Raw genomic sequence first — 15,020 nt, forward strand, 5'->3', positions numbered from 1 at the left:
TTTGAACTATTGGTTCGTTCCTTTGACTGGGCCATATTTTCAATTTTCTGAGCCTGATCCATTATCTTCTGCTGGCGTCTGGGCATTTAGTCAGATTTCCCTGAGTGTTGGACCCCACAGGTTGTAAGATTTTTCTGTGAAATCTCTGGGTTCTGTTTTTCTTATCCTGCCCAGTAGGTGGCGCTTGTGGCACACGTTTGTCTACGGGATCCACCAGTAAAAGTTGCTGTGGGTCCTTTAACTCTGGAAAACTCTCACCGTAGGGGAGGTTTGGCAGCCGAAGCGTCTTGGAAGAGTGCCAGCCGGCCCGGGGGTCCGAACGCGGGGAGGGTTGCTGGCCGCCGCAGCACGTGAGAGCGCCCGACCAAATTTCTAGTCGGCCCGGGGCGCCAAGCGTGGCGGAAGGGTGCCAGCTGTCGCAGCCCGGGAGAGTGCACTGTTCCCAGGCGGACTGGGGAGTCACATGTTTGGAAGGGACCCCCTGGTCACCGTTCTCCGCAGTCTGGGGATTTCTGACCCAACTCTTTCAGTTGGTCCGGGGGGCCTCGCGTGGTGGGGACGCCAGCCGCCGCGGCCTGAGGGGACCACCTGCCCAATTCTGCCAGCTGCCCTGGGAAGGAGGAAGGGAGGGACTCTGGCCGCTTGCCGTCCCGCCCAGGAAAGCCCGCGTCCCTCGGTGTTCTCACCGGAGATGGTTCTCCCAGACAGTCAGCCGTTCCAGGATGGGGTACGCTGTCCCTTTGATCTCCGTCGTGGCTCTGGGAGCTGCTCTGTATTGTCTCCAGTCCCCCAGTAGCTGTTCTGGAGGAGGAAAGGTGAGGGCGGCAAGGCTGTCGAGGCTGGTGGCGGAGGAGCCGGTGAAGGCGGGGGAAGAGGGCACCGTGGTGGTTGGAGATCCGCCGGAGCAGGAGGGGGAAGAGGGGAGAAGGAGGGCCGGAGGAGAAAGAGAGGGGAGAAGGAGGGCAGGCGGGTCGGCTGCTGCGGGGCGTGGGCGCTGTGCGGCGGGCCGGCGGAGAAAGAGAGGGGAGAAGGAGGGCGGGCGGGTCGGCTGCTGCAGGGCGTGGGCGCCGCGCGGCGTGGCCACTACTTCTTTTTAATCTACAAATCATTCACTATTATTATTAGTTTTATTCAGTCAATGTTTGTTTATATTTACCAAATGTTTAACATTTTCTTTGCTCACCATTCTTACTTCCATCTCATACCTTCTTTTCTGGAATAATTCTCCTTTTCTGCAAAACTTATTATCTTAGAAATTCCTTTAAATGGTAATAAACCTTCTTTGTTTTGTCTCCACAGAGAGGTGGCCCTCCATGAGGTGTTATGGCCCCAGTAGCAGATGGAGGGTGAAAGGGTGGAGGTGGCCTGCCACAGGGTATTAGAGTCCAAGAAGGATAAAGAGAATGGGGAAGGTATGGTGTGCTCAGGTTGGCAGAACCCAGTGAGGGGTACACCGCTGTCGGGGAGGGGCCAATGGGAGTCTGCTCACCTACAAGGGGACTTATCAAATTAATAAATACAGAAAGGATATCAGGTGGCAGGTTTCTCACTGTCAGAGTAGAAAGTTACAGAAAACCTAAAATGAATCTGCTGTGTTGGATTAGAATTGGAAGGATTAACATGAGCTATGGTCTTCAATAAATACAGATTCAGAAACACATACACATACCTACAGTCCCTAGTTCTATCCGCAGAGAGGTCCTGGAAGCAGTGACAGCCCAACTACAATGAGCACACACAGCACCCAGATCTTGGTTCCTAAATACTATTCTCTACTAAAAGAAAGCAAAACTCCTTGAAGAAAGTCATGATTCCGGGACTGGGGCAGGGAAAGAAGAAAACAAGCCTGAAGCATCATATAATAGGGCTATGATAAAAGGACACATAAACCAACTTGAAGGAGCTCCCACTAGACAAACTGAGGACAACTGGAGTATCTAAGTAGGAAATATTTTGAAGAAAACATGATTCTATTGTGATATAAACAAATAAATGAGTAAACTGAAAGTCTGATGAAGAAAATGGCATAGTCTCAACGTACCTCCCCAAAATACAAACAAAAAGGACATAAACTATACATTTTATAGTTTCCATACTTTATAGAAAATAAAGCGGCAAATTGCAATTGTATGCCACCTGAAAGGAGGCAATGAAAAACAAAACAGATCTTCTGTTTTATTCCCACCAAAGATTTACAACTTCTACCTAATTAATTGAGGGACATTCTTCAAAGTAAATGTTGGTAATCCTCAAACTAAATGCAATTTAATATTCTGCACTGGATCCTTTTCCTATGTAAAAAAAATTAAAAATTGATGGGACAATAGCAAAACTTGAAAGAGGGCTAAGGAGTAGATGGTATAATATATCAATATTAATTTCTCAATTCTGTAATTGCATTGTATTCATATAAAAGAATATTCTTGTTTACAGGACTCACACTCTAAAATACTGGGGGGAAATGGGACACCATGTCCCATTTCCAAAAGACTCAGGAGAAAAAAAGTTCTTCATATTGTGCTTACAAAATTTTTGTATAGTTTGAGATTGATTTTAAAATATCTGAAAATAGTGTTGTGCAAGCTTGAATTTGTGGTGTACCTCAGAAAAGTCAAGTTTTGTACACTGAATGAAGTCAAATGTGAGAATGACAGAGGGAGGAGGGCTGGGGGCACAAATGAAATCAGAAGGAAAGATAGAAGATAAAGACAGAGATGGTAAATTCTAGGAATGCCTAGAGTGTATAATGATAGTGACTAAATGCACAAATTTTAAAATGTTTTTGCATGAGGAAGAACAAAGGAATGCCAATACTTAAGGGTGCTGAAACTAGATGGTAATTCATATTTTAAAACTTAAACTTACACGTGAGACTAAAGCAAAAAATATATATTTGGTACAAAATTCATATTTCGACTAGTGCATTTCCTAATATAACTGATGTAGACAGTTTAGTTGAACACCGTAAGTATATGGAACCTTGAGTAGAGCATGAGATTTTGTTGGTTTGTCCAGAGTGATGTCCTGATAAATCCCAGAGTGATATGAACAGTGAATAAAAAAGCATTTGCAAAGTCCTACTGAAAGAATGGCAAGAAAGGGGGAAAATTCAACTTCCCCATATGAAGAATTCCTGATATTCTCACAAGCAGTGTGAATAACCAAAGCAATAGGCCGAGCCCTCAATCTTGGAGTTTGTTGATATGAAACATCCCCACAAAGGATAGGCTAAGCTTACTTAAAATTTGGCCTAAGATTTACCACCAGAGACCCTCTTTTGTTACTCAGATGTGGCCTCTCTCAGCCAAAACGACAAGCAAATACACTGCCCTCCCCCCTCTATGTGGGACATGATTCCTAGGGGTGTGAACCTTCCTGGCAACATGGGACAGAAATACTAGAATGAGCTGGACTCAGCATCAAGGGATTGAGAAAACCTTCTCGACCAAAAGGAGACAGAGAGAAATGAGACTAAATAAAGTGATACTGGCTGAAAGATTATAAAATCGAGAGATTATCCTGGAGATTATTGTCACACATTATATAGATATAATCTTTTTAGTTAAGGTATAATGGAGAGGCTGGAGGGAACTGCTATGTTTCAGTAGCCTGTTTCTTGAAGATGATTGTATAATGATATAACTTTCACAATGTGACTGTGTCATTGTGAAAACCTTGTGTCTGATGCTCCTTTTATTTACCTTATGGACAGATGAGTAAAACACATGGATTAAAAATAAATAAATAACGGGGGGACCAATGTTAAAAATAAATTTAGTACATTTAAATGCTAGTGATTGGTGAGGAGGAGGGGGAGGGGGTATGGTATGTCTAATTTTTTTTCTTTTTTCTTTTTATTTATTTTTCTGGATTGATGCAAATGTTCTAAGAAGTGATCCATGGTGATGAATACACAACTATGTGATGATATTATTATTGTGAGTTATTGATTATATACCAAGAAAGGAATGATCATATGGTAAGAATGTTTGCGTTTGTATGTTGTTATGTTTAAAAAAAATTTTTTTAAATGTCTGAAAACACTGTTGTGCAGGTTTCAATATATTGTGTACCCAAGAAAAGCCAAGTTCTTTTGTCTTCACTCAATATTGCTGGGTGGGAGCTTTTTGATTGTGTCCATGGAGATGTGACCTTCCCAATTGTGGGTGTTAACATTTTTTTTTTAACTTTATTAAAAAAAATTAACAAACAAAACATTAAGATATCATTCCATTCTACATATACAATCAGTAATTCTTAATATCATCACAGTTGCATATTCATCATTTCTTAGAACATTTGCATCGATTTAGAAAAAGAAATAAAAAGATAACAGAAAAATAAAACGATAACAGAGAAAAAAAAACAGATTATACATACCATACCCCTTACCCCTCGCTTTCATTTACCACTAGCATTACAAGCTAAATTTAACATTTGTTCCCCCTATCATTTATTTTTATTCCATATGTTCTATTCTTCTGTTGATATAGTAGCTAAAAGGAGCATGAGACACAAGGTTTTCACATTCACAGAGTCTCATTGTGAAAGCTATATCATTGTTCAATCATCATCAAGAAACATGGCTACTGGAACACAGCTCTATATTTTCAGGCAGTTCCCTCCAGCCTCTCCACTACATCTTGAATAACAAGGTGATATCTACTTAATGCATAAGAATAACCTCCAGGATATCCTCTCAACTCTGTTTGGAATCTCTCAGTCATTGACACTTAGTCTCATTTCACTCTTATGTGGGTGTTAACTTTTGATCAGAAGTGTCTTCCATGGAGATGTGTCTTCATCCATTCAAGGCGGGATTGCTTACTGGAGTTCTTTTTCAAGTGGGAATCATTTTGGAAAAAGCTTTAGAGCCATGAGAGCACACGCAACCAGAGACCATTGGAGATGAAGGAAAATGCCCCTGGGGAGCTTCATGAAATAAAAAGTCAGGAGTGAAAGCTAGCCAAGTGTCCTTCCAGCTGACAGAGAAACCCCAAACTTCATCAGCTTTTCTTGAGTGAAGGTAACCTCTTATTGGTGCCTTAATTTGGACATTTTCATGGTCTTAGAAGTGTAAACTTACAACTTAACAAATTCCCCTTTTTAAAAGCTGTTCTGTTTCTAGTATGTCACATTCTGGGAGCTTTCAAACAAACAGAATTTGGTACCAGAGAAGTGGGGTGGTGAGGTTGGCAATTCCATACATGCTGGAACAGCTTTTTAAACAAATAAGGGGAAGATTCTGGAAGAACTGTGAGAAGCTTGATAGAGAAGGCCTAGAATGCTTTCACGAGACTGTTGGTAGAAATGCAGACTCCAAAGATACCTCTGATGAAGTTTTAGACAGAAATAATGAATGTGCCATTGAAAACTGGAAGGAAGGCATTCTTTACAGATGGAGAGCAGAATGCAAGATACTTAGCAGAAGAAATTTCCAAACTAAATGTGGAAAATGCAGTCTGGCTACTCCTTGAAGCTTATAGCAAAACGTGAGAGGAAAAAGCTAAGTTGAGAACTGAACTCTTGGGTACAAAGAAATCAGAAATTGAAGTCCTGGAAAATCCTGGGTTTCCAGGAAGGGAGACTCCAGAGTATAGTGCCCCATATGAGGATTTAACCAAATGTGGAACAGTAAGCCATTTCTGAAAAAGCCAGGATTGAAAATGGTGTCATCCTGGAAGGATTTGCAGAAACTCCTTTTGTCTGATGGACATGATCTTTGCCTACTACATAGAAAATCAACAAGCGTGTGGTGAGATCTGTATAAACAGAACCACTGTCCGTCTGGACTGAAAGGAACAAAGTGAAGGTACAATGTCTTTAGAGGAAGAACCATGGAGGTTAAGGTCTGAAGTCAAGAAACCTCAGACCAGGAGAGCAGACCCACCCAAGTACTTGGAGAGGGTGAGTTTGCCCAGAAGACAGAAGGTGGGCCTTTTCCCTTGTTGCGATGAACAGTTGTGCTGCCTCAGGTCTTGGAAGGGATGGAGCACATTCCTTGGAGACTGAGGAGAGCTGTCTGCCACCACACTGTTATGGAGGAGTTGCACATGGGCCCCGAAGATGGTAGAGAGCCTGGGTACTACCCAAATGTGGAAAAGGTAGAGCTGAGAAAAAGGTGGTCTCCCCAATGTCCCCCAAGGTTGCATTCAGAGAGTGGTGGGCCACTGTGTAAGCCCTTGGAAAGGGTGGGACTACTTTCTAAAGCCCCGAAGATAAATGACTCTCAGATTTTGAAATCTAATGGAATTTGCCCTGCAGGTTCTTGAAACTGTTTGGGTCCATGCCATGTGTTCCTTCTAATCTTTCCCTATGGAAATGGGAATATGTGTTCTATGTCCTTCCCTCCTTTGTATGTTGGCAGCAAATAACTTGTTCTAAGTTTTACAGGTCCAGAGCCAGCGAAGAATTTGCCTTAGGACAGACCATTCCTACAGCTGACTTTGATGAAATTTTATAGCTTCTGACTTTGTATTGTATTTGTACTAAAATGGTTTAAGGCCTTCTGATAGTTATGGAATGAATGTATTTTGCATTTGGAAAGAACTTGTTTTGGGGGGGTCCAACAGTGGAATGTGCAGGTTTGAGTATGTTGCATACCCCAGAAAAGCCAATTTATTTAATCCTCACTCAATATTGCTGGGTGGGAGCTTTTTGATTGTGTCCATGGAGATATGACCTTTACAATTGTGGGTGGTAACTTTGGATTAGATGGTTTCCATGGAAGTGTGTCTCCACCCATTCAAGGTGGGGCTGCTTACTGGAGTACTTTCTAAGAGGGAATCATTTTAGAAAAAGCTTTAGAGTCAGACACCTTTAAGATGAGGAAGGAAAACACCCTGGGGAAGCGTCATGAAACAAAAAGCCGGGAGAGAAAGCTAGCAGACTTTGCCATGTGTCCTTCCAGCTGAGAGACAAACCCTAAACTTCATGGGCCTTTCCTGAGTGAAGGTAGCTTCTTATTGGTACCTTAATTTGGACATTTTCACAGCCTTAGAACTATAAACTTGCAACTTAATAAATTCCCATTTTTAAAAGCCATTCTGTTTCTGGTATATCACATTCTGGCAGCTTTCAAATAAAACAACTGTTATGTGCCCATTCGTATGTGTTGTTTATTAAATGTTATACCCTGGAGATTTCAACTAGCCCACTAACTTATGCATAAGACCCCAAAATAAGTCTCTTCCTTTCATCTTTGTTTAATCAAAGCAGAGCCTGGGGATACAAGCTTATACAAAAGCTGTTAGAATTTGCAGCTACTTATCCACATAAACCAGGATGGTTCATCAAAAATATTTGTTTACTTTATATCATGTTGAGCTTATATATATTTTTTTTACATGGGCAGGCACCGGGAAACAAACCCAGGTCCTCTGGCATCGCAGGCAAGCATTCCTGCCTGCTGAGCCACCATGGCCCGCCCAAGCTTATATTTTTTATTAATGAATATCACTTTTATCTGTTTTATATATTGGAGGTTGTGCTGGTTTGAAACCGTCATGTATCCCAGCAAAGCCATGTTCTTTAATCCTCATTCAGTATTATTGACTGGGATCTTTTTTATTGTTTCCATGGAGACGTGAATCACCCAGTTTTGTGTGATAATTTTTGATTAGGTGGTTCCCATAGAGATGTGCTCCACCCATGCAAGTTGAGGTTGCTTCCTAGAGTCCATTAAGAGGGAACCATTTTGGGAAAAGCTTGAATGCCAACAGAGCACACATAGCCAGAGATCTTTGGAAATGCAGAAGAAAAATGTCACTGGGGAAGCCTTATGAAATGAGAAGAAATAGCTAACAGACATCACCATGTGCCTTCCTAGCTGACAGAGGTGCCCAGAAGCCAAAGACCCTAGCAGACACCAGCCAGGTACATTCCTAGCAGACAGAGGTGTTCCAGACAGCATCAGCCTTTCTTGAGTGAAGGTAACCTCTTGTCAGTGCCTTAATTTGAACATTTTCATGGCCTTAGAACCATAAACCTGCAACTTAATAAATTGTCTTTTTTTTTCTTTTTTTTTTTACTATTTTACTGTATAGTATAACATATATACAAAGCAAAGAAATAAAAAAGCAATAGTTTTCAAAGCAATCTTCAACAAGTGTTACAGGACAGATCCCAGAGTTTGTCATGGGCTACCATATGATCCTCTCAGACTTTCCCTTCTAGCTGCTCCAGACTATAGGAGGCTAGGGGGCTTAAATATTTTTTTATCACCACAATCAACCTTTTTTCCTTCTTTTTTTGTGAAAAATAACATACAGACAAAAAAGCAATAAAATTCAAACACAGCACCACAATTAGTTGCAGAACTTATTTCAGAGTTTGACACAGGTTACAATTCTACAATTTTAGGTTTTTACTTCTAGCTGCTCTAAGATACTGCAGACTAAATGAGATATCAATTTAATGATTCAGCATTCATATTCATTTGTTAAATCCTATCTTCACTGTATAACTCCACCATCACCTTTGCTCTTTCCATCCCTCTCTTTAGGGGTGTTTGGGCTATGGCCATTCTAAATTTTTCATATTGGAAAGGTCTGTCACTAATATGGGGTAGGGAGATGGAATAAATTGCCTTTTTAAAAAGCTGTTTCATTTCTGGTATATTGCATTCTGGCAGCTTAACAAACCAAAGCAGAGGTCCACCTTCAAAATCACTGATCTAATATCTTACCACCAATCTGCAAGATCTTAAAGTTACATCTTACCTATTTTAAATCTGTCCAGTTCATCTCATTTGATCTTTACAACATTCCTATAAGAAAGATTAGTACTCACCACACAAGTTGAATACCACACTAGCTCTATCGTAGCTCATAAATAACTGCTACCAGGAGTATTCTGAGTGCCTCCTCACCCTTCCACTGCTCGCCACCTGGGGCATGAGGAACTCCTACCCTCCAGTACGTAGTAAATGCCTGGAACAGCAGGGGCACTCCAAAACCCAACTTCAGCACCAACTCACAGTACACTGATGGGTCAGCAACAGTGTTAAACCTTTTGTCAGACCTTTTGAAGAACATCCCTACCTCACATGGCAGGTGTCTCCAGCTGCCCATTCAAACTCAAAAATACTGAGGCTCACAAATACTAAGTAACTTATCTATGCTCACACTGCTATCAAGTTCCAAAGCAAGAACCATAACACACTGCCTTTACATACTTTTTTTCCCCTGGGTTGTTGGAGTTCTTTAAACCTTCTTTTATGGGTTCCCACATCCTTTTTTTTTAATTTTTTTTTTTATTATGAAATATAACATATATACAAAAAAGCAATACATTTCCAAGTACATTTTAACAAGTAGCTATAGAACAGATTTTAAAGTTTGGTATGTTACAATTGTCTTCATATACTTTTAATATCAGAAATTTCAGACTATATAAACAAGCCTAGTTAAGGCAGGGGCAGAGTCAAAAAAATCTAAGGTTTCAATCTTGGCAACCATCATTTTTTAACTATGGATCCTTAGATAAATCTCATCTTTCTGAATTTTGACTTTTCATCCATCAAAGATAAGATTTACCAACTCATCTCCAAGGGAAAATATGTTGGTTAAAAAAGAATGCATGTGAGAACATCTAGCAGTGTTTGGCATACAACAGACACTCAGTATACTGTGTTCTTTTCTTTTGCTACATAAAACAAATGTTTAAAACAATTAATATAATACTTACTTGGAAAGTATCTAAAGGCTACATAAAAAATTCTTCAGATCAAAAAATAAATTTGTTCCTATACGCTTACAAAAATATACAAAAACATTCTATCAAATCAGTGCTTACCTTAATGCGTTGTCGCAAACGATAAAGCTGTGGAGGTAAGGGGAGGCCCCCTACCAGAAGCACTGTTTTCATGCGCGGCAAACCACTCATCAATTCTTTAGCTTGTCTCTCTATCTGAATGGCTAACTCTCTTGTGGGTGTAAGAATAAGTGCAGATGGAGTTTTGCTCTGCAAAGACATAAAAAACAAGTCTAAAAACACCAGCAATTAGGTCCTGCTGATCTATAAACTAAATATCTACAGTGATTACCTCTTTTTTTTTTTTAACAGTGATTTCATTTTAACATCTTCCTATCAGCAAAAATGGATCTAAGACCGGTTTTTTTTCTTTTAACATTTCTTATTGTAAAATACATACACAAAAAGCAATAATTTCAAAGTACATTTTAATAAGCAGTTATAGAAAGGATTTCAAAGTGTGGTATGGGTTACAGTTCTACAATTTCAGGTTTTTTCCTTCTAGCTGCTCCAAGACACTGGACACTAAAAAGAAACAGAAATATAATGACCTAGTAGTAATATTCCTTTGTTAAATAACTTTTATGTTATAACTCCTCCTTCTTCCAATCTTTAGAAATATTTGGGTTATGCCCATTCTAAATTTTTTCATGTTGAAAAGGGGTGTGACAATGTGGCATAGGGGGATTGAACTGATTGATGTTCTTGGAGAGACTGGTCCCTCTGGGTTTCCGGACTTATGTGGACAAGGAACTATCTGAAGGTTTTAGGTTTCTGAAAAGTAAACTTAGCGCATGCAACTTTTGTAGGATCTCTGATAGAGCCCTGGGTGTTCTTTAGAGTTAACAGGAACGATATTGGTTGGGATTTGGCAAACCATGACAATTAGCAATACCTAGCTGAAGTGTGCATAAGAGTAGCCTCCAGCTGAAAGTTGCCTTTCAACCCTCTTTGAATTCTCAGCCACTGATAACTTATTTCGTTACATTTCTTTTCCCCCTTTTGCTGAGACCAGCTCTTAACGCCTTCTATATACTGCAGATTTTTTCTCTAAAACCATTATAAAATAAACCCATTTCTTACACAACATCTTCCTCTAAAGAGAAAACCTGGTGCCATGAGGATCTTTTCAAAACTTGGCATTCTACCCTTGACTCTTCCTTCTCAGCTCTCTTGTAGATTCACTCCTTTCTTGTTGAAAGAACTTACACTTACATCAATACACTAATCAATGTCCAATAGCTCTATTTTGCTTTTCCAGTGAGTTTTACTTATTTATTTTGAACATCTAGTACTTTATTTTACTTTTCCTCGCACTGTCTTCTGCTACTCCTCAGTTTTCCAAATTTCTCTCCTTTTTTTCCCTCTCTTTGCCCACATTTTTCATTCATTTTCCTCACTGCCATATTTCATGCTCTATAAGCTCACCCACCACTTTGTCAAACAGTACAGGTAATCTAAGGTAGTATTATTTTAAAATGAACCATGATCACATTTAAGAGTGTATTTTCAAATGCTATAATAGTGTTACAACTTTTATATAAATCCCATTTGTTTCTTCAAAACACAAAATCCAACCAGCTAAACTGAGACAAAAATTGCACTTCATCAGCAGGATTTTTTCCCCCAAAAATCAATGGTGATTTCCTCAAATAGAAAATTCATCTGAAAGAAAATGTCTTGGAAGGAAAGTATTCTTTTCAGATTTTCAATGACGAGATCTTTGGTTCAATACTATAAAAAAGAAAAATTCAATAAAACTATGTCTCATACAAACTATTAGGAGCAAAAATCACGAAGAGCCTTAGTGATTAAAATTCTAAATATGTCATTTCAGTTTGTAACTTTAACACGGTTAAGAATGAAACTTAGTAAATGCCTCACTTGTTTCTGAGAATAAAACATGAACTTTAACTTACCTCAAATAAAGCTCGAATGATAACAGGAAGAAGAAAAGCAGCCGTTTTTCCTGAGCCAGTATCAGCACTGGCCAGAATGTCCCTTCCCAGAAGTCCAACAGGAATCATCTGCATTTGGATGGGGGTTGGAACCTCATAACCTGATTTCTTCAAGTTGTGATTTAAGGCCTCAGGGAAGCCACAGTGCTCAAAGTCGATAATGGGGCTGGTGACTTCTTGCCCTTGAACTAAAATTCCTAACTGCTGTTTAAGATTTTCAATCTGGTCCTTTTGAAGGTTTAAAATAAAGGGGTGCTCTCTATAAACATAAAAAGTGTTCAGTGGAGACTGGGGCCTTGAATCAGTTTCTTGTGGGCTGCTGAGTTTCAATGTTTCTTCCTTTTCTTTAACTTGTAGCAGATGTTTCGCTTTACACTCCAAGCTACACACATCTTCATCTGTCTTATCACAGATGTACTCTCCATAACGACCACAGACGACACAGACAGGTTCTCCAGGTTCTGCCCAGCGCTGTGTTTTGGAAAACGACTTAACAGGCTCTTCAGAAAGATCACTGTCCTTCACATCCTGCTCATGTCCTATCAAACAAGTCTCAGTCAACTGGCCAGCAGGACTGGGAACTGGGCACGATTCCATCCTGTGCATACCTGATGATGTAGCTTCCTTTTTATCTAAAGCATCAACTGGAACATCTCTGCCTTCCTCCAGCTGAAGGTCTTCTGCTTGTGGTTTAATTTTCTTAGATGCACAATTGGTACTGTCATCGTTAGCATTCCTCTTGATTTTTAGAGATCTTGGAACAAACATTTTTCAATATTCTGTTGAAGAAAATTATGTATGAGATTATTTAACTCTACGTAAAATTCATATCTGACCTAAAGTACCACATGATTACCCTGGAGTCAGCCTAGTGTCTGTGGGGTTTGTATCCTTACCAGGTATTCTTTCATTCACCAATTTCCTCTAGTGAAAAGATAAGTAGATTTCTCAGTCATATCAGTGGTGAACTACTGCAAACTGCTAACAGTTCTTTATATGCTCTTTCACTTTAAAATATGAGATATTATAGAAATAGTAAATTCTTCAATATACATTTTCACAAAACAGGTGTGATACTTTCCACCTATAATTGTAAAAATCAAAACCACAAGTCATAGAGAGAAATGCTATTTTTATGCAACTCACACTTATACAGTGCATATTATGTGCCAAGCATAGCGCTTTACATGTATTAGCCTAATTTCACGACAACCATGTGAAGCTGGTACCTAACTACCATATATACATGTAATCACGCATACATACATTATGCTATGTCTATTATATTATAAACATCTTACGAATGAGGAAACAGAGCTACAGCGAGTTTAAGTAACTTGTCCAAGCTCACATAATTCTTAAGTGTTAAAGCTCAGTTCAAGCTCTCAATCAGAGCTATACCTATTCATGCCAAAAATAATGTCTTTGCAAAATGAGTGATTGGTAAAGACTTTTAACCTAATTTGGAGCTTATCAAATATATTCAACTTAAAAAAAAATCTTAGGTTAAACAGCCAGATTCCATTTTTTCCACAAAAACCCTTAAGAAATATGCTGCTGAGGGTCTAGAATTACTATACTAAAAGTCTTCAAGAATGTTCCGTGGGGCGGAGTGCACGGAAGACGACCTGAATTCCTCAAACGGCGAAAGGAAACCCGCTCTCGCAGGGCAGCCAGCCAGCAAGTCTCCAACTCCCGCCTCCGCCCTGGGCGCGCTCCCTCCCTCCTCGGGCATCAACCCCCGCCCCCTCCGGACCCCAAGGCTAGTGCACGTCACGGCGCCGCTAAGAAACTGGCGGGCCGCCGGGCTGCCGCCTCAGGTTCGAGACCCGGTACGACGTGGGGGAGGGGCGCGTCCTCCTGCCGCCGCGGCCTAGCGCCAGGGTCCCGGAAGAAGAGGAAAAGGACGGGAAGTAGGCCGAGCTGCCGGGGCTCGCGGCACGCTCACCCGCGCAGACCTGGGGCCACGTCCGCTCCCGCTCGAGGTCGACTCCCCCTCTAGGCGTCCGGCCCGACTTCCGGCCGACAAGCCCCGACCAGCTCCTCTAGACTGCGGCCTGGGCGGGGCGGCACGGAGCGCGAGCTCCAGTCCTCCGGGTTTTGGGAGCCGGCCGCAGCACGCCTTCACGCCGCGGGGGAGGCGGAGTTCGGCTGGGCGCGGGCCGTGGGCGGGACGGGAGGGAGGAGGGCGGGTCCCGGGAAGCTCCGCGCGTTTTCTACGCCCCGTACTTGGTAAATCTCGGAGCTGGGCAGGGCGCTTGGCAAAGCGCGTCTCGCTGCGGTTTGGCTAGTTCTGTCTTGAGGAGCAAGGTTGGGGTTCCGCTTGGAAGATTTTACGTCACTGAGTGGGCGGGGTCCCTGAGGAAGCGCCGGGCCGCGCCGAGAGGCTGAAGTGGGTGGCGCGCGGGGGCCTGGCACGCTTCGAAGGGGGCAAGTTTGAAGCAAAAGGGAAGGGCAGAGGCCCCGTAGGGCCTGAAAACCGTTTTTAGCTGGGGGGAATAACTCAAAAGCAAAGATTAAATGGATAAACGTAATGTAACCTATTTGCTACGCATCACCACTACCACACCGCAACTAATGCCCAGAAAAGAATAACCCAGGTCCCGGTTCTTGGTGCCTGTAGATTGCTATGTCTCTGCTTTACCATCCTCTGGAGCCACATTACCGGAACAGCTTGTAGTTGAAAAGTGATGGGGGTGGTGGGAAAGCAAGGTTGGTTACCTAGGAGATATTTTCAGGTTTTTTTTCTTTTTTGCTGTCGCATATAGGATATTTTCAAATCTTTTTCAGTCCTATAGTTGATGCAATACAAAAGGTCATTTAAAAATGTGTTTTAAGACATCGGATTGAAATGAAAATTAGTGACTCCACAGTCTCGTATTAATATTTAGCATGTGTTTTGCTAGTACCACATTATGGTCTCAATTTGCACTCCCTACAGATAAGGATGAGTATTTTTTCATGTTTAGTGATCATTCAGGTTTCTTCTTCTAAAAGATTTTCTTTTTACAAATGTTTTATTGGGTGGGCCATGGTGGCTCAGCAGGCACGAGTTCTCGCCTGCCATGCCGGAGACGCGGTTCGGTTGCTGGTGCCTGCCCATGCAAGAGAAAAAAGTGTTTTATTGATAGTCATCCTTTTTAATAGTAGTGTGTTCTCCCTTATTATAGCTTTTTTTTTTACTTTTGCAAAGTTTTTTTCACTTTTTATTTTGGAAAGAATCAAACTTAGAGGAAAGTTTCAGGATTAGTTCAGTGAACACCTGTATATCGTTCACATTGATTCAGTTTGCTACATTTCTATGTGAGA

At 41.2% G+C, this 15,020-nt stretch overlaps 1 protein-coding gene across 5 annotated transcripts in view; it reads right to left on the reverse strand.

The window, feature by feature from the left end:
• Positions 1 to 14,062, reverse strand: part of DDX59 (DEAD-box helicase 59) — a 48,264-nt gene extending 34,202 nt beyond the window's left edge. The window contains exons 1-3 of one of the 5 annotated variants that reach the window (XM_077157350.1): positions 13,941 to 14,062; positions 11,673 to 12,490; positions 9,796 to 9,963 (exon numbers count right to left, since the gene is read on the reverse strand). In XM_077157350.1, the coding sequence (XP_077013465.1) occupies positions 9,796 to 9,963; positions 11,673 to 12,479 (975 nt within the window). In that variant the 5' untranslated portion in view covers positions 12,480 to 12,490; positions 13,941 to 14,062. Of the gene's footprint in view, positions 1 to 9,795; positions 9,964 to 11,672; positions 12,491 to 12,607; positions 13,296 to 13,339; positions 13,414 to 13,659; positions 13,847 to 13,940 lie in introns of those variants that run through there. The other 4 variants (XM_077157349.1, XM_077157348.1, XM_077157352.1 and 1 more) reach the window with 4 other exon arrangements.
• Positions 14,063 to 15,020: the final 958 nt, after the last annotated feature.

The sequence above is a fragment of the Tamandua tetradactyla genome, chromosome 4 (assembly GCF_023851605.1).
Source record: "Tamandua tetradactyla isolate mTamTet1 chromosome 4, mTamTet1.pri, whole genome shotgun sequence".
NCBI classification, from domain to species: domain Eukaryota; kingdom Metazoa; phylum Chordata; class Mammalia; order Pilosa; family Myrmecophagidae; genus Tamandua; species Tamandua tetradactyla.